This window comes from Tupaia chinensis, unplaced genomic scaffold (assembly GCF_000334495.1).
Source record: "Tupaia chinensis unplaced genomic scaffold, TupChi_1.0 Scaffold000647_1, whole genome shotgun sequence".
Classification (NCBI taxonomy): domain Eukaryota; kingdom Metazoa; phylum Chordata; class Mammalia; order Scandentia; family Tupaiidae; genus Tupaia; species Tupaia belangeri.
In genome coordinates, this window is record NW_006160168.1 from 400,400 (window position 1) to 420,007 (window position 19,608).

Genomic DNA, 19,608 nt, shown 5'->3' on the forward strand with positions numbered 1-19,608 from the left:
GTGGACAAGAAGGCTGCTGGAGCTGGCAAGGTCACCAAGTCTACCCAGAAAGCTCAGAAGGCTAAATGAATATCCCTCATTCCTGCCACCCCAGTCTTAATCAGTGGTGGAAGAACAGTCTCAGAACTGTTTGTCTCAATTGGCCATTTAAATTTAATAGTAAAAGACTGGTTAATGATAACAGTGCATAGTAAAACCTTCAGAAGGAAAGGAAAAGGTTTTGTGGACCATTTTGTTTTTCTGTGTGTGGCAGTTTTAAGTTATTAGTTTTTAAAATCAGTACTTTTCAATGGAAACAACTTGACCAAAAATCTGTCACAGAATTTTGAGACCCATTAAAACAAAGTTTAATGAGAAAAAACAAACAAAAACTATTGGTTTTTAAACTCAGGGTTTTTTTAGTTGTATTTCTGTCTTTCCTTATGTAAGACAGTGCATGTTTCTGTAACATAGAATTGCTTCATGTATACTGTGTTACTTATCTTTAAGAATTTTAGAACTAATTCTATCTATGGTATATTTGTTATTCAGTTAATGAATCTGGGCTCTTTGGTTTCTTAAATTCCAGGTAGGTTAAATCATTCACAGACTCATGGAGGTAGTCTTACTAACAGATGGTAGTGAGATATGGGACCTCGTACTTTGTATCACCATACAGAGAACATGGCCACAAAATAACTTTGATATAAATTTAGTAATTCCATACCTGAATAATGCCTGGCTTAAATTATTCTCTGTCATGTTTTTTTTTAAAGTTAAATATTGTGTAGATGGACTCACTGTTGCTGGTAGGCGTGATTAGGAAGAGATGGTAAAAGGGAACTAGAACTTAAAGCACTAAGTAGGATAGTAATTGATAGCGTCTTAATGTACACCTAAGTCCAGATACTATGTACTTTCTTCTGTGCCCCATATTTAACCTTATTCTCTGTCATGTTTTTTTTTAAAGTTAAATATTGTGTAGATGGACTCACTGTTGCTGGTAGGCGTGATTAGGAAGAGATGGTAAAAGGGAACTAGAACTTAAAGCACTAAGTAGGATAGTAATTGATAGCGTCTTAATGTACACCTAAGTCCAGATACTATGTACTTTCTTCTGTGCCCCATATTTAACCAAAAGTAAGGAAATGGAAGCTTGGAAAAGTAAAAGTACATGAACATAGTAGGCACTCAGCAAAGCAAGCATGTACATTTTAAAGTTTTCAGTGTTTTTCATAGGATTAGAGTCCTGAAGTAAAAAAATCATTTAAACCAAGAATTGATCAGGTCATGGAATTTAAAATGTTCAGTAATGAATCTGGGCTCTGGATGGTAAGTGAGGTATTGATATAGGTAGGAGAACCTGGAGTCTCAACAAAGGACTGACTTTTGAATGGGAGGCAGTGACATTTTGGAAGGTTCCTTTGTACATTTCCTGCTCAGGGGTGGGAACTATTTGCATGAAAGTGAATACAGTGGTTTGATTTGATCCTGACTAGAGCAGAGACTGAGGCTTAACTATGATAAAAGTACAGATTCAGAGATTTTAAGTGGTATATATATTATTGAGTAATGTGGTATAGGGAATAGGAAGAGGAAAGAATGGAAGAGTCAGCTTTGATTGTAGGGTCGCTAGCATAAATTTACACTGCCAATATCAAACAGAGTGTAAACTGTCGCTCCTTCTCTGCCAAGATCAACACATGAGGTAGTTCGTGAGCTATCTGTGAACTTGTCCACCGTATTGTTTCTGAGGACTCAATTCTTGTGCTCCCAACTTGGATTCTTCTTTGAACTTTTATACCTTAAATCCTGATTCTTACCTTTGCCTGTATAATTAAACTGTACTTTTCTCTGTGCCCTTCTGATCCTCAGAACATTGCTTTCATTTCTCCTTTGTCTGCTTTCTCTGGTATGGCCTGATACACCAGGCCATGCTTCAGTTTCTCTTGTGAGCTTTCTCCCCTTTGATAGTCTCTGATAGCCTCTCCCAGATTGCTATGTTTGTCTTTATGAATCACTGTCCACCATGCATCCTGGGTCCTGGCCCTTCCTGCTGTGATCAGTTCCATAGTCACTCATAAAATGGGACAAAGGTGGAAAAGGTCATCCTAGGATTGTGTCAGCAATGGGCGATTGTTCTATAAAGAGATGAGAGGAGAGCAGTAGGGAGTGTTTGTTATTGCTCAGCATGAGCATGATTCTAAGTACTTTTTCATTTCATACAAGTTCCTAGGAGAGTACCTCCCAAACTGAATCATTCAGAAATGTCTGTTGTAATTCTGGTACTGGAAAAATAGGATGAATCAATAAAGTATCAGGTGTTCTTTGCTTTTTAGTCTGTTCAGATCTCTACAGAGTCTCATTTGTGCCTAAATGAAAAAATTTATGTGACTATCCTTTTTAGTTCTGTTGTCTTCCTATTCTACAAGAGAAAAATCTAAAAACAATTCAGAAGACTATTCTAAGTATTTTGGTATTGAATAAAAGGGTTTTAAAAAGGTAAAGCATTGTAAACTTGACATGCTACTTGAGTATGTTCCTAGACATGTAGTTGGTATAGAATATGTAATTTATAAATTCACACGGACTAACATTAGGTTTCCTGTTTTTCAGAGGAATAGGCATAAGAATGACGGAACCAGTATATCTCAGCCCTTCATTTGACAATGTGCTGCCTGGTTACTTATTTTTACAGGTAAGTATTTACTTTTATAAATAATAAAATAGTCAATGATATTCAAACATACTTCAGTGAATTATTTGAAATCTAAGGTTTCTTTTTAAAATTTCGATTAACATACATTTTTTTGTGGACTACTTACATATATTTCTATCTTTGGTAGACCAGTAAGGAAAAAACCTTGTAAGCACTCCCATTTCTTTTCATTTTCTCAGTTGATTTTAAACTACTTTTAAATCCTTCTTTGCCCCAGAAGTAATTTAATAATTTATTAAAATTACTGTTTCATCTTAGATTATTAATTCCTGAATAATACATGCGTTTGATATGTAAGTGTTCCACTCCTGACTTTGAGTAAGATTCAAATAGTTTACTATCAGAGTTTTTTCAGGTTATCAATTTCTGTGTTGTAACAATTTGTTTTGTCTCATTCAGTTTATTAAGTACTTTTTAAAAAATATTTCTTTATTTTATTTATCATTATTATTTTTAAATTTGATACAGGCATATACCAGAGAGAGACAAAGAGAAAAAGTGATATAGCAAGGCCCCAGGTCCAGGACTTGAATCTTGGCCAGCTGAGTGGGAATCCAGCTCCCCAAAACTCCATATCACCTTCTGGCCCAGTTTATTAAGTACTTTTATATACATGAATTCACTTGATGTATTTGTTATAATCTGCTTGATAAGTGGTGTTATTATCAATATTATTCCAAATATAAGATGAAGATACCGAAGACCAGATGTGTTAGGGTTTTTGACTAAGGTCGCACTACTAGTAATTGATAGCGTCTTAATGTACACCTAAGTCCAGATACTATGTACTTTCTTCTGTGCCCCATATTTAACCAAAAGTAAGGAAATGGAAGCTTGGAAAAGTAAAAGTATATGAACATAGTAGGCACTCAGTAATTTTTTAGTGACTAAATGTGTGGTTGGCTGAGTCTTACATAGCCAGAAATCAGTAAAGTCAAAATTTGAACCCAGGGCTTCCTGATTTCAAGCTGTGCCCTTGATCCTGTGCCAGTGCTCAAAATGTGACCTATAGGAGACCTACATCTGAATCACCTGCAGGGCCTATTTGAAATGCAATTCCTGGGCCCCAGTTTAGAGGTCTGAGTCTCAAGCTGAGGGAGTGGGGGTTCCGAGCTATTTACGTAGTTCATTAAGATTCCTCAATGCTTTTGCAATTTCTTAAAACTTTGTGGTCAGAGTATAAGAAAAACTGGTTGATCTTTTTATGTTTACATCTCCTTTTCAAACTAGTTCAGAATCACCAGATTCTCAACTAGGCCATATCTGATCCAGAAAAATATAAATAGCTTAATTCAGTGCAGACCAGAACCAAGTCATAGTAGTTTTCATAAAGAAAATTTTCAAAAGAATGTGTAGACTATATTTACTTTAAAAAGAAAGTGGGATTAAAAAGAATCATTATTGTCCTCGAATTTTTATATATATAATGAGTTTTACAAATAGATAAAGTTTTACAGTTACATCACATGTTAATGAAATATATTTGTAATGTCTGGATTTAAGTTTCCTTTCTTTCAGATAAACATACTTGACACTCATGATTATAAAGTCCAGATGTTGATTAAAAGACACTCACTAGAGGTACATCAATGTGAGAGGCATGATCTAAATCAAAGCCCTTTTCAAAAGCTCCAGATCGCTGAAATAGTTGCTGACACATCAGTACAAAACTGAAAACACTTTCGCGCTTAGGTGTCAGTTCCCTGCTTTGCTTGTTTAAAAACTAAGAAACTGATGATAGCCACATTTTACAACTTGCATTGTGATTTTAGAGACTAATTTGGATCTAATTATAAAAGATATCAAGGCTTTTCATAGATCTTAGCCTATATAGGGAGTCTTGTTGTCTCACCAATTTTATAATTTTATCTACTAGTCACCAGTATGGTGGAGTAAATTAGTTTTTATCAATTCGTTTGGAGAACTAAAAAAAAAAAAAAAAAAATACAAAAAGTGCCTAGTTCTCTGGAGTCATTTTTTTAAAATAAAGTTTTTATTTTGGAGTAAGTTTAGACAGAATCGCAAAGTAGTACAGAATGCCTGTATTTCCATCCAGTTTCCACTAATGGTAATATCTTATGTATTTATATTACATAAATGACTTCAAATGTTGTATATATTGTATATATCACATTAATATAAACATCAAACCTCATTTGGATTTTATTTTTCCCTAATGTCCTTTTTCTTTTCCTTTTTTTCTTTTTTTGGAGAGGTTTTTGCTATAGGGTGTGTGCGCTTGCCAGACAGAGAGACAGAAAGTGAGAAATCACCCCCCAGGGGGGATAACCACGCTGCAATCCCTTCTCCTCTGTTCTCCTCTCGGGATCTTGGGCATGCACGCACATGCACCCGGCGTGAGTTTTAAGCCACCGGGTCCAGGATGCGAACTGCAGTTGACTACGTGGGAGTCCAGCGACATAGCCATTATGCTAGCTGCTGGTTCCCAAGGAACCAAACTCTTAGTAGACTTGAAGATGCTGTACTTGATTACCTTGAGAAGTTTTTTTATATTATCTGACTCTGAAATTAAAAATTTCAGAATCATTGAAAATTGATTGCATTTTTTCCTTACAGAATTTGCCTTCTGCTGTAGTAACTCATGTTCTAAATCCTCAACCTGGAGAGAAGATTCTAGACTTGTGTGCTGCACCTGGAGGCAAAACAACACACATTGCAGCACTAATGCATGACCAGGTGAGATTCTCTTCACAATATAATTATTCTCAGTGTATTGCATATTTCAGTGTTGAAGGTAAACTATATGTAACTTACTCATAATCTTGATTTATGCCAGATTCACCTATGTGAAGACTATTCAGCTATGTCAGATACCATATAAAGTTCAAGAAAAATGCATAGTAATGACAAAACTGCATGGGTTTCAAAAAAATTTTTTGCACAAAAATTTATTTATTAAATACTTTAATTCTATTTTTCCACCAACTCTTTGCAGCCTACTTGTACTGAATTTAGTAAACAGTTTTAATTTGTGAAGACTGGAGGTCTTCTCAAATTCCAATTTGCTAATATAGATCAGAATTTTTCCCTCAAAAAAATTGTTTAACTGAAAAATTTAAGAAAATTTTTTCACGTTCCTAGTAACACTATTATTGGGTTGTCAAGAAAGTCATGATGCTTTTGGTTTATTTGTTTGTTTTAAGAGATTTTTGCTATAGGGTGCATGTACTTGCCAGAGAGACAGAGAGATGATGGAAAGCGAGAAATCCCCCCCCCCCCGGGGGATGTCACATCACAGTCCCTTCTCCTCCATTCTCCTCTCGGTATTTTGGGCATGCACGTACATGTACACAGTGTGAGTTTTAAGCTGCTGGGTCCAGGACTCCAACTCCAGTTGACTATTTGTGAATCCAGCAACGTAACTATTACACCATCTGCTTCTCTCAGTCATGATGCATTTTTGCATAGAAAAACATAGAAAAATACACCTTGACATTCCCGAGGACCTGATAAAATAAAATCTGCCACTAAAATTGTGATAATACATTATAAAAATGTTATGCGAGATATGTAATATAGATATAACATATGTACATATTTAATACATAGGTATATATATATTAAGGTTGGAGATACAAGTTTGGAAGCCATTATAAATACATGTATAGAAACATACAGATAGAATAGATGTGTACATGTGTGTTTCTCTTTAAGGATCATTAGGATATGGCTTAATTATAAAGCCTGAAAATAGGAGTCTTTCCTTGGATAACTATTTGATATTTTATTGCTTTTTAATAGGCGTTTGTCAAAATATTGGGACCAGCAGTTAGCATAATGGCTATGTCGCTGAACTCCCATGTAGCTGACCATGGTTTGAGTCCCGGACCCGGTGGCTTAACACTCACGCCAGGTGCATGTACATGCGTGCCCAAGATCCCAAGAGGAGAATGGAGGAAAAGGAATTGCAGCGTGAGCATCCCCGCTGGGGGGTGCTTTCTCCCTTTCTGTCTCTCTGTCTTTCTGGCAAGCGCATGCACCCTATAGCAAAAAAAACTTCTCAAAAAAAAATTATCTTCCATTTTGAATTGGTTTTATTTGTATTAGAACTCATTATGGCCTTTTGTTTGTTTGTTTGTTTGTTTTTTTGAGAGGTTTTCGCTATAGGGCGTGCGCTCACCAGACAGAGAGAGACAGAGAGACTGCGAAAAATCACCCCCTAGGGGGGATGGCCACGCCGCAACCCCTTCTCCTCCATTCCATTCTCGTCTTGGGCACTTGGGCACATGCACCGGGTGTGAGTTTTAAGCCACCGGATCTGGGACGTGAACCGTGGTTGATTACATGGGAGTCCAGCGACATAACCATTTCACTAACTGCTGATCCCTAATTGTGGCCTTTTAACCATTCCATTCTTTAGCTATAATTCTTTTTTTTTTTTTTTGGAGAGGTTTTCGCTATAGGGTGCGTGCACTCGCCAGACAGAGACATAGGGACAGAAAGCGAAAAATCACCCCCCAGAGGGGATGGTCACGCCGCAATCCCTTCTTCTCCATTCTCCTCTTAGGATCTTGGGCACGTACGCACACGTGCCCGGCGTGAGTTTTAAGCCACCAGGTCCGGGACTCAAACCGCGGTCAACTACGTGGGAGGCCAGTGGCATAGCCACTACGCTATGATTCTTTAACTCAAGAAGGATATGGCCAGTTGATATCGTCTTTCCTATTTATTTCAAATTCTTTAAATGTTGTGTAAAATCCTTACTCATGCTAGTATCTTCACATATAATAGGCCCTTGATTCTGAGTCAGATTGATTGAACAACTATTCAGTACTTACTGTGTGCCAGCTAACTGGGACTACATTATTAAACTATAGTAACTACAGTTTTAATCTGCATGGAGCTAAGATTCCTATGATAGGAGATAAATGATAAATGAATGAAAGAAAGATACAGCATACATGATTGCAAAAAGGGGCTAGAGTGGGACATAAATTAGGGTTAGGAGAATGGGGACTATTGAGAGGGGACGAGTTTGCAGTTTTAAATAGGATGGCAAGGAAGAGCCACATGATAAAGAAAGTATTCAAAGAAAGACTTAATGTGATGGGCAATATGGAGATCTCTGGCAAGAATGTTCTTCATTAAACAGTAAGTATCAATGCTCTGAGGGCAGAGGGTGCCTGATCTTTGTGAGGAATCTCACTAGTTATCCTTATGGGGAGAGAAGGAGGACAGAGATCAGAAATGCAGTGTGAGGGGAAGCAGAGTATTTGAGCAGACCAACTTTGTGCAGGGTTTGACAGGACATGGCCTAAGAGATGTGGCAAGTCATTGGAGATTTTGAGCAGAAGAATGATCTAAGTCTACTTACTATTTAAATATCATTTTAGCTTCTGGATTGAAAACATACCAGTAAGAGTCAAGAGTAGAAAAAGACCAGTTAGGAGACTGTAATTCAGTAGTAGAAGTGGTAAGGAGTTGTCATATTCTGGATGTGTTTTTTAGATAAAGGTGTTAGGAAGCAACACAGATTGAATGCGGGTTGTGAAAATGAGGATATTCAGGGTGACCACTAAGACTCTGCCCCTGAGGAAGTGGAGGGATGGAATTGCCGCTGGATAGGATGGCGGGGCAAGTTTGATAGAGAAAAATCAGAAGTTTGGTTTTGAACATATTAAATGAGTTATCAATTAGACATCTAGGAGATAAAGTTGGGCAGACAACTGGGTGTATGAATCTAGAAGTCCAGGGAAGATATCCGGTTGGAGATACAAGTCTGGAAGTCATCAACATTGAACTATTTGTACAGCCATAAAGCTGATGATAGGTAGAAAGAGAAAGTAGAAAAGATCTGCAGAGTGAGCCACAGAGGTATTGATCACTAGCATTCAGAGAATGGGGAAATGAGAAAGAATGGCCAGTGATTTCAAAGGAAAACCAAAGGATGTTACCCTGGAAGCCTTGTGAAGAAAGGAGTTGAAGAAGATGGTGTGGGTAAAGAGCAGAACAGTCCTCCTACCTCAGTAGTCACTGTGCTCAGCCTTTAGATTGGACTGGGAATTGAACCCAGGCTTCCTGTGTAGTCTTATTCTGTGGAGCAGTGTCTTAACAGTGTGTCACCATGGGGGGTTTTGTTGTTGTTGCTTTTAAGATGAGAGAAATAATAATGTTTGTATGCTAATGAGAATGATATACTAAAAGATTGATAACGTCAGGGAAGAAAGGGAAGAATTGCTGGAACAGTATCTTTAAGTAGATGGGATAGACTAGGATTTGATGAACAAGTAGCTTTAGGTGGTAGTATGAGACAGTTTATCCATGGAAGTGGGGGGGTGCTGAGAAATGGGTGAAAATGTTGTGGATTGGTAGATATAAGTCTGGAAATTCACATTGTTTCAGTTTTCTCAGTGAACTGGAAAGCAGGGTCGTCATATGAGAATGAGGACAGCAGAAGAAATAGTAAGAGTTTTGAGAAGGTATCAAATAGAAACCTAAGAAAATAGGGGAGACAATAGACTATGGCTACATCATAAGAATTTTGGTTTTCACTAGGGGCCTTATGAATGTAGTGGTCATAAATTTATTGTGAGATGAGTTGGAATGATTATATGATTTTCAGCTGTATGTAAGTAGACATGAAATTGATGAACTGATATAACCATGGTAGAATTTTTGTTATATGCATATACAAAGGAGAGAAGCATGAGAGTTGAGAATGTATATAAGGAAGTGAGCCTAAGATGGGTAAAGAGCAGAGCAAAGAATTAAGAGGGTGAGGCAGTGGACTAATTAACTTTTCTAAGTCAACTTAGATTTATATAGCAATAGGAAACCTTCAGAACCCAGGAAACGCAGCAGGTATCTTCCTGGTACTATCTTGCAAATATGAAAATATTCGGGGCCTTAAGACTTTGTACAAAAATGGAATTAAATTACGAGTTTGTTTTGGTACAAACATTTTTTGAAATCCATGCATATCTTTTCATAATATGCATTTCCACAAACTTCTCGAAGTCTCTCACCTCCATAATACCCACTTGGGGCAAGACTTTCTGACTCTAAAATAGATTTAGAAAAGACCTTCTATTTTAGCTAATTTACTTGCTAGAAGATGCACTATCTGTGCTTTCACAGCTATCACCCTGAAAGTGCCAGGTGATAGACTATATCAGAAGGTCCATTTTTTATTTATATTTTATACTTCTTATGACACTCAGGAATTTACAATCTTACACTGAGTAAAGTAGAAACATTTACTGTGTCAAGATGAAATTATAGCATTTCTGTTTCGATAGTACAAATCATGTTATTTATCCAAATACTTATGAAAATTCACATTACACATTCAAATTTCTGAAGCATTCACCATGTCATAAGTAGAGGGATAAGAGAGTGAAAAAGATAAAATTTATTTTCAATAAATACATTAAAGAGTCATACCATCTTTATGTTTCTTTTCCCCCAAAATGTAAGGTGGTAATAGTAAATACTCTTGAAGGAAAATATTTTAAATATCACTAATGTGAGCCAGCAGGTGGGGAGGAGGTTGAGATGCTAGATCCTAAGCAGCCAGCTTCATAGTTCGAGTTCTGGACCCAGTGGCTTGAGAATCACACCTGGTGTGTTTTTGGACAGCCCAAAATCCTGAGAGGAGAGTGGGGAAAAGGGATTACAGCATGGCCATCCCCCCCTCGGATGGGGGTTAACTTCTCATTTTCCATCTTTCTTTCTCTTTCTATCTCTTTCTCTCTGGCAAAATTATGCACTGCATAATAAAACTTAGAAGAAAAAAATCATTAATGCATAAAATGAAGCACATGAACTATTAGTTCATTTTATGGAGTGTGGTGTTTAATGCAAATTATTTTTCAGTTTACTTAACTTAAATGGAAGGCTTGATTATGATGCTTTGAAAAAGTAATAATTTCCCTTTAATTTATAGTATATTTATTGTATTTGCTTAAAGGTAATATTCATAGTTTTTTGTTTGTTTTTTTAGGTTTTAGCCATAGGGTGAATGCACACACCAGAAAGACAGAGAGGGGAGATAGAGAGATTTGAAAGGGAAAGATTTGAAAGAGAGATTTGGAGGGGGATGACCATGACCCAATCCCTTCTCCTCCACTCTCCTGGAGTTTTGGGGCACATACATGCCCGGCATGATTTTCAAGCCTTCAGGTCTGAGACTCAAACTGTGGTTGGCATGTGGAAGTCTAGCACCTTTACCACCATGTCACCTGCTGACCCCATTCATAGGCCTTTTAGTTTTCCTACGATGTCAGTCTTTCCAAAGAGAGTTTGGATATTGTGTGTGTATTTGTTTTCTGTTGATTTTATAGTGCTGAGTAAAATGAAGGGGAAAAAAAAAAAAGTCACAAACTTTGACAGTGTATGACCAAACATTTTATAGGCTCTGGAGTCTGAAATTCAGCTGGGCTTCCTCACATATGTGATCCATGGCAGGTTAGCTAAGTTCCGATGATCTTGGGTGAACTTATTCACTTAGATTTGGATGGTGCTGGCTTATCTAAAGACAGCTAGAGAGGTGGACAGTGTTACACTGATAAAATGTGATGATCTTGGGACCAGCAGTTGGCGTAATGGCTGTGTCGCTGGACTCCCATATAGTTGACTGCTGTATGAGTCCCAGACCCGGTGGCTTAAATTCAGGCTGGGCGCGTGTGCGTACATGCCCAAGATCCCGAGAGGAAAATGGAGGAGAAGGGATTGCGGCGTGGCCATTCACTCTGGGGGATGATTTCTCGCTTTCTGTCTCTCTGTCTCTCTCTGTCTGGCAAGCGCACACGCCTTATAGCAAAAACCTCTAAAAAAAAAAAAAAGATGATCAGTGAGGCTTATCCATGCAGGTTTACATCCAGAGATACCCTTGAGTATCTTGGGTGTGTATGTGCCCTTGATCTGGGGCTGGCTTAAGCTAAGAGTGTATCACAGTGCCAAGACCCATTGGGGATGCTCTCTCTCAGTCTCTCAATCTCTCTCACTCATGCAAGAAGGAAATAAAAATAAAATAAGACAGCTAGGATTGTTATAAATAACAGCATGTCCTTATTTTAAAAGGCTGAATAGTGTTCTTTTTTATATGCTTATGCCACATATTTCCTTATTCATTCATGTCTGGTAGACACTTAGGTTGATGCTATTTCTTGGCTATTATGAATAATCCTGCAATGAACATGGAAGTGCAGATATATCTTAAACTAAAACATAGACAAGACCTGTGTCTGGTCCATGTGTCTCCTCTTCCCTTACTAGGACTGGTGGGCTAGCCCAACAGAGGGCAATACTTGGGAATGGTGATGGCAGAGAGCAAAGCAGAGCAAGTCCAAACTGTTTAGGTGTTTTCCCAGTCTCTGCTTTTATCACAGTTGCTTTTCATCCCATTGGTCAAAACACCTGGCTGAGTCTAAGTCAGAGTGACAGGGTTGCATGCCACCATGCATAGAATGTTGCATGGTTATCCATCAAAGAATGAGGAACACAGAGAGTCGAAGAACTTGGGCTATTTGAATAATGTGCTGCACTGGGACAGCAATAGAGAGAGACAACCTGAATAGAAATATTTAAGCCAGAATTGAGTTCCACATTTTGGTGCTGCTTTTGATTTGTTACTTGTTTTAGTAGTAAAGCAAATTTTATGTAAAGACAGCCTCCACACTTGTCCTTTTATAAAAGTAATAGCCAGTGAAGTTTCTCTTTTACTGTAGTAAATTTGAACTTTATTCTGATTATTTTGACTACTTTTCCAGTCCACCTCACTTTAAATGGTTTTCCTGTTTGTCAAGAGATAAATCAAAACAACATCAGTCTCTCAACCTTCTGGCACTTAGGAACATAATCTGCAGATTTTCAGTATTGTAGTCCACGCTGTGGATGTATATGTCATACAAAGACATAAAAGAAGCAAGAAAATAAATACAAGAATCAATCCTACCATCCCTGCAATATTATTTCATAGTACAGTAGTCTCCCCATATTCATGGGGGTTATCTTCCAAGAACCCTGCTGGATGCCTGAAGCTATGGATGGTATCAAAGTCTCTAGAGTTTTCCTATACATATTGGGTTGTCAGAAAAACCATGATGTATTTTTCTTACTATTTTATTTTATGAATTCAACTACTGTTCATCACCACAGCTTGTAAAATGAATTTACTCAATATGAACATACTTCTCACTGGTCCAGTTGAAGATATTATACATGTTATCAAAAATCATGTATTTCTTTGTCTCTCAAATGTCTTGCTTCTATGTTTTTTCTTTGATTCCTTTCCTCTCACTCTCCCCCATCTTCTATCCTCTTCCCACAATGTCTCCATTATCAGTAGCCATTTTCCATGTTTCTATATCCTCTAATCTTTCAGTTTCCACCATAGAAGTGTAGACAGTTGTGGACAGTCAATATATATTAAGTGGAGACACACACTGTCTCTTTTTCATAGCCTCACTTGCCTCACTCAGCAGTAAATCTTCTGTATTCAATCACTTTCTATTAGATGCCAAGGTCTTATTATTTTTTATGACTGAGTAATATTCCATAGTGTATATGGGCCACACTTTTTCAACCCGTTCTTGTTTGTGGACATTTGGGTTGTTTCCATGTCTGAGCAATTGTGAACAGTACTACAATAAACATAGAGTTACAAGCACTTTTCCAACTGAGTGTTTTCCTATTTTTTGGGTAGATACCCAGGAGTGGGATTCATGTAGTAGTTCTATTTTTAGGTCTTTGAGGAACCTCCATATTGTTCTCCACAGTGACTGTACTAATTTACATTCTCACCACCAGTGTAGGAGAGTTCCGTTTTTACCACAGCCTTGCCAACATTTATCTTTTTTTTTTTTTTTTTTTTTTTTTTTTGCCATTCTGACTGGGATTAGGTAGTATCTCATTGTTTTTTTTGTTTTTGTTTTTGTTTTTTTTTTTTGAGAGGTTAGGTTTTTTAGCTATAGGACGCACATGCCCAGAGAGACAGAAAGTGAGAAATCACGCCCCCCACCCCGGGGGGGATGGCCATGCTGTAGTCCCTTCTTCATTCTCCTCTCGGGAATCTTGGGCATGCATGCAAACTTGCCTGGCATGATTTTAAGTCACTGGATCCGGGACTTGAACTGCAGTCGACTACATGTGAGTTCAGTGACATAGCCCTTAACACCAACGGCTGCTCTTTCATTGTGGTTTTGATTTGCATCTCACTTATAAGGGATGTTGAGCATTCTCTCATATGTTTTTTTGGCTGTTCCTTACAAAGCTGTTCAGCTCATCTTCCCATCTTGTAATTGGGTTGACCTTTTTTCCCCCCCAAGTAAGCTGTTTGAGTTCCCTGTATATTCTGGTTATCAGTCCCTTATCTAAGGCATAGTTTACCAAAATATTCTTCCATCCCATGGATTTTTGACTCAAACTACTATGTCTTTTGCTGTGCAGAATCTTCTTAATCTGATGTAAACCCACTTGTCTATTTTTGGGATTATTGCCTGTGCTTTGGGGATCTTACTTAAGAAGTCTTTGCTTACTCTGATGTCTCCCAGAGTTTCCTCAGTGTTTTCAAGCAGTAGTTTTACAGTTTGAGGTCTTAGGTTTACATCTTTGATTCACTTTGACTTGATTATTGTTAATGGTGAGAGGTAGGGTTCCAGATTCATCTTTCTGCAGATGGATACCCAGTTTTCCCATCACTAGCTAAAGAGATTTTCTTTTTCTCACTGGATTAACTGGTGCCTTTTGTCAAAAATCAGTTGACTGTGGAACCAGTAGTTAGATCAATGGCAATGTCTCTGGACACCCATGTAGTCCACCGTAGTACGTGTCCTGGACCCGTTGGCTTAAACCTCACGCCGGGCGAGTGTGCGTGCATGCCCAAGATCCCGAGAGGAGACGGAGAAGGGATTGCGGCGTGGCTATCCCCTCTTGGGGGGTGATTCCTCGCTTTCTGTCTCTGTCTCTCTCTGTCTGGTGAGCGCACGCGCTCTACAGCAAGAAAACCTCTCCAAAAAAAAAAAAAAGGGAAAATCAGTTGGCTGTATGTTTTGGGGTTTATTTCTAGGGTTTCTGTTCTGGTCTGTTGGTCTATGTGTCAGTTTTCATGCCAATACTATGCTGTTTTGATTATCACAGATTTATAATTTAGTTTGGGATCAGGGAGTGAGATGCCTTGCTTTGGCAATATAGGGTCTTTTATGATTCCAGACAAATTCTATGATTGTCTTTCCTATATCTGTGAGGAATGTCTCTGGTATTTTGACTGGAATTGCATTTAATATGTAGATTAACTTGGATAGAATTGCCATTTTGTTTATATTCTTCCAATCCAGGAACATGAGATGTTCTTGCACTTTTATGTATCATTTTTTATTTATTTCTTTTTTAAGATTTTCATAGTTTTCCTTGTAGACGTCTTTGACTTCTTTGGTTAGATTTATTCCTAGGTATCTTATACTTTTTGTGGCTATGTGCCAAAAGCCCTGCTCCAGCTGGGGTGGATTGAGGCTCGTACACAGGAAGGCGACGCTGGTGGGAAGGAATTCAGGCAGAGACCTTGATGCCCTTCAGCATGTTCTCAGCTGACTACAGCCAGAGCCAGCTCAAGACTGCAGCCCCAGTGGCTATCAAACATATGTATTTATTGAGAGATGTTTTATAGAAGTAGGAGGGGTGAGGGGGAAAGTAAAAGACTTACTCTAAGAAATGAGGTATTCAAAGTACAGGAACAATGATCATAAAACATGATGTCTGTCTTATTTGATTAGGTAAAATCAATCACAGTGCTCAGCATGAGGGAGTCCATCTGTCTGGTGCATTTTCTTCTTAGATCTTGATTACCGGGAAGGGTCTTTTGAAGAGGGGACTTGCAGGAAGCTTGATAACTTCAGTCCTGGGCCAGCGCGGCAGCATTGCCGGTTACAAAGGCCTAGATAGAAGTCTTGTCTTGTTAAGTAGTAGTTTTTTTGTAGTGTCACTTCAAGTTCTTTGTGGATACTTATAGGTCTTCTATGTATACTCATGTCATTGGCAAATAGAGATAATTTCACCTCTTCTTTTCCTATTCAAATGCCTTTTATTTTATTCTCTTTTCTGACTTCATTGGCTAGGACTTCCAGGACTATATTGAAAAGGAGTGGAGAAACTGGGCAGCCTTGTCTTACAGCAGTTTTTAGTGGAAAAAGCTTTCAGCCTCTCCCCGTTCAGCATGATGTTAGCTGTGGGTTTTTCATTGATGGCTTTCATCGTGTTGAAGAATGTCCCTGCTATGCCAGTTTTACTGAGAGTCTTAATCATGAATGGGGGTTGAATTTTATCAAATGCTCTTTCTGCATCAATTGATATGGTCATATGATTTTTATTTTTCTCTTTTCTTTTTTTTTTGGAGAGGTTTTTGCTATAGGGCACGTGCACTTGCCAAACAGACAGAGAGAGCCAGAGAGACAGAAAGCGAGAAATCACCCCCCGAGGGGGGATGGCCACGCCTCAGTCCCTTCTCCTCCAGTCTCCTCTCGGGATCTTGGGCACACACACACACGCACCCAGCATGAGTTTTAAGCCACCGGGTCCAGGACGCGAACCGTGGCCGACTACGTGGGAGTCCAGCGACATAGTCATTACACTAACTGCTGGTCCCGATTTTTATCTTTCTCTTAATGTGGTGTATTACATTTATGGTTTTGTGTATGTTGAAACATCACTGCATTCCTAGAATAAAGCCTACTTGGTCATGACGTATAATCTTTTTTATATGTTCTTAGATGTGATTTGCTAGTATCCTGTTGAGAATTTTTGCATCTGTATTCATCAGAGATATTGTTCTATAATTGTCCTTTTTTGGCATTTCCTTATCTCTTTTCAGGATGAATTTTGGAGAATTCTTTCCTTTTGATCTTTAGAAATAGTTGGAATAGAATAGAGTTAACTCTTCTTTAAAAGTTTTGTAAAATTCAGAAGTGAAGCCATCAGGACCTGGACTTTTCTTTGTTGGGAGGTTATTTATTACTGATTCAATCTCATGCTTGTTCCTGATTCAGTCTTGTTAGAATATATGTGTCCAGGAATTTGTTCATCTCATCTAGGTTTTCTTGTTTGTTGGCGTATTGTCACTTGTAGTATTCTCTAATGATGTTTTGTATTCCTATTATGTATGTTGTAATATTTCCTGTTTCATTGTAAGTTTGATTTATCTGTTTCCTTTCTTCTTAATTCGTCTAGCTAAGGTGTGTCAATTTTGTTTATCTTTTGAAAAAAAACAGCTTTTGCTTTTATTTATTTTCTATATAGTTCATTTCTTTCTTTTTTTGTGAGAGTTTTTTGTTTTGTTTTGGTTTGGTTTGGTTTGGTTTGTTTTTTTTTTTTTTTGCTGTAGGGCAAGTGCATTTGCCAGAAAGACAGAGAGACAGAAAGTGAAAACTCACCCCCCAGGGGGGATGGTCATGCTGCAATCCCTTCTCCTTCCTTCTCCTCTTGGGATCTTGGGCATGAATGCACACGCACCCGGCATGAGTTTAAGCCACTGGGTCTGGGACTCGAACCGCAATCGACCATGTGGGAGTCTAGTGACATAGCTATTACAGCAGCTGCTGGTCCCAGTTTATTTATTTTCTATTTCATTAATTTCTGCTCAAATCTTTATTATTTTCTCCTGGATTTTTTTTTTTCTTGGATTATTTTGTAGTTTTTCCAATTCCCTGAGGCATGATGTTAGATTAGGTTGTCTATTTGCCACTTATCCATGTTTTTCTTTCTTTCTTTTCTTTTTCTTTCTTTTTTTGGAGAGGTTTTTTTCTATGGGGCACGTGCACTTGCCAGAAAGACAGAGAGAGGCAGACAGAAAGAGAGAAATCACTCCCTGGGGTGGATGGCCATCCTGCAGTCCCTTCTCCTCCATTCTCCTCTTGGGATCTTGGGCGGGCATGCACACACACATGCCAAGCGTGAGTTTAAGCCACCGGGTCCGGAACTTGAACTGCGGTTGACAACATGGGAGTCCAGAGACACAGCCATTATGCTAACTGCTGGTCCCCATTTTTTTCTTATGTGCACTAATTGCTATGAGCTTCCCACTTATGCTTGTGTTTATTGTGTCCCATAGGTTTTAGAAACTTGTGTACTCATTATCTTTGATTTCAGTGAATCTTTTGATTTCAGTCTTAATTTCTTCAGAAATTGTAAAGTCACTCAGAAGTAGACTGTTTAGTTTCCATATGTTTGTGTATTTTTGAGGGTTTTCTCAAATTAATATCAAGTTTAATTCCATCATAGTCGGAGAAGGTGCTGGATATAGTTTCTATGCCTTTGAATTTGTAAAGTCTTGTTTTGCACCCTCGCATATGGTCAGTCTTCGAAATGTTCCACATGGGGGTGAGAAAAATGTATGTTCTGTGGTTTGGGGGTGGAAGATTCTATAGTGGATTCTGTCAAATCCACTTGATTTATGATTTCATTTAGATCCTGTATCTCTTTGCTTATTTTTATATAGATGATCTCTCCAAAGGAGATAGTGGGATGTTGAGATCCTCAACAATTTGTGTGTTGCAGTTCGCTTCTCCTTTTAGATCTAGCAGCCTTTACATATTTGGGTACTCCTGAGTTGGATACATAGGTATTTATAAACGTTATATCTTCTTGATGAATTAGCCCTTTTACTACAATATAATGATCTTCTTTTTATCTTTTTACAGTTTTTGTCTTAAGGCTTATTTTGTCTGAAATCAGTATCGTGACTACAGCCCTTTTTTGGTTTCTATTTGCTTGGAACACCTTTTTCCAGCCCTTCACTTTTAGTCTATGTATGTCTTTATCCATGAGGTGCATTTCTTGTAGGCAACAGATAGAGGGTTTCTGTTTTTTATTGTTTGCTTGTTTCTTTCTTTTTTCCTTTAAATTCTTTTAGCCAGTCTGTATCCCTTGATTGGAAAATTAATCCATTAACCTTCAATGTTATTGTCGATATTTCCAGATTTGTTCCTACCATTACGTTAGCCATTTTCTTGGTTGTTTTTGGTTCTCTTATTTCTGTCTCTCTTAGTTTTCCTGGTATAGTATTCCCTTCAGTACGTCTTGGAAAGGTGGTCTGATGTTGGTAAATTCTTTCAGGTTTTGTTTTTCTGAGAATGTGTATATCTTTTCTTCCCATTTGAAGAATAATCTTGCTGGGGAACCAGCAGTTAGCGTAATGGCTATGTCGCTGGACTCCCACGTAGTCGACCACGGTTCGCGTCCTGGACCCGGTGGCTTAAAACTCACGCCGGGCACGTGTGCATGCGTGCCCAAGATCCTGAGAGGAGAATGGAGGAGAAGGGATTGCGGCATGACCATCCCCCCTGGGGGGTGATTTCTCGCTTTCTGTCTCTATGTCTCTCTCTGTCTGGCTGGCGAGCGTACGCGCCCTATAGCGAAAAGCTCTCTAAAAAAAAAAGAATAACCTTGCTGGATATAGTAATCTTGGTTGAAATTATTTTCCTTTTAACACTTTGAATATACCTTCTCATTCTATCCTTGCTTGCACTGTTTCCGCTTAGAGGTCCAATGTTAGTCTGATGGGTAACCTTTGTAAGTAACTTGACATTTCTCTCTTGCCATTTTCAGAGTCTTGTCTTTATCTGTGATTTTGGCCAATCTAGATATGAAGTGTCATAGAGAGGATCTTCTTGGGTTGATTCTATTTGGGATCCTTTGTATTTCTTGGGTCTGAATATTTGAATACTTCTCTAAGTTTAGAAAGTTTTTTTCCAGGATTTCATGGGATAAATTATCAATGCCCTCATTAGATTCTTAACTTTCAGGAATACTAATTATCCGAATGTTTGGGTGTTTAATGGTATCTAGTATTTCCCGTATATTATCCTTATTATTTTTTTGTTATTGTTGAATTTTTCATCCTCTTTGGTAATTTTTTTCTAGGTCTGAGATTTTGTCTTTTAATTCCAAGATTTGATCTT

At 38.1% G+C, this 19,608-nt stretch overlaps 1 protein-coding gene across 5 annotated transcripts in view; it reads left to right on the top strand.

The window, feature by feature from the left end:
- The window catches only part of NSUN6 (NOP2/Sun RNA methyltransferase 6), a 111,645-nt gene that overhangs the window by 48,907 nt on the left and 43,130 nt on the right, over positions 1-19,608 (top strand). For all 5 annotated transcript variants that reach the window (XR_003551268.1, XM_027776237.1, XM_006159730.3 and 2 more), the window contains 2 exons: positions 2,596-2,677; positions 5,276-5,395. Coding sequence is in view for 4 of the 5 variants with exons in the window: in XM_027776237.1 (XP_027632038.1) it covers positions 2,596-2,677; positions 5,276-5,395 (202 nt within the window). In the remaining variant the exon portion in view is untranslated. The remainder of the gene's footprint in view (positions 1-2,595; positions 2,678-5,275; positions 5,396-19,608) is intronic.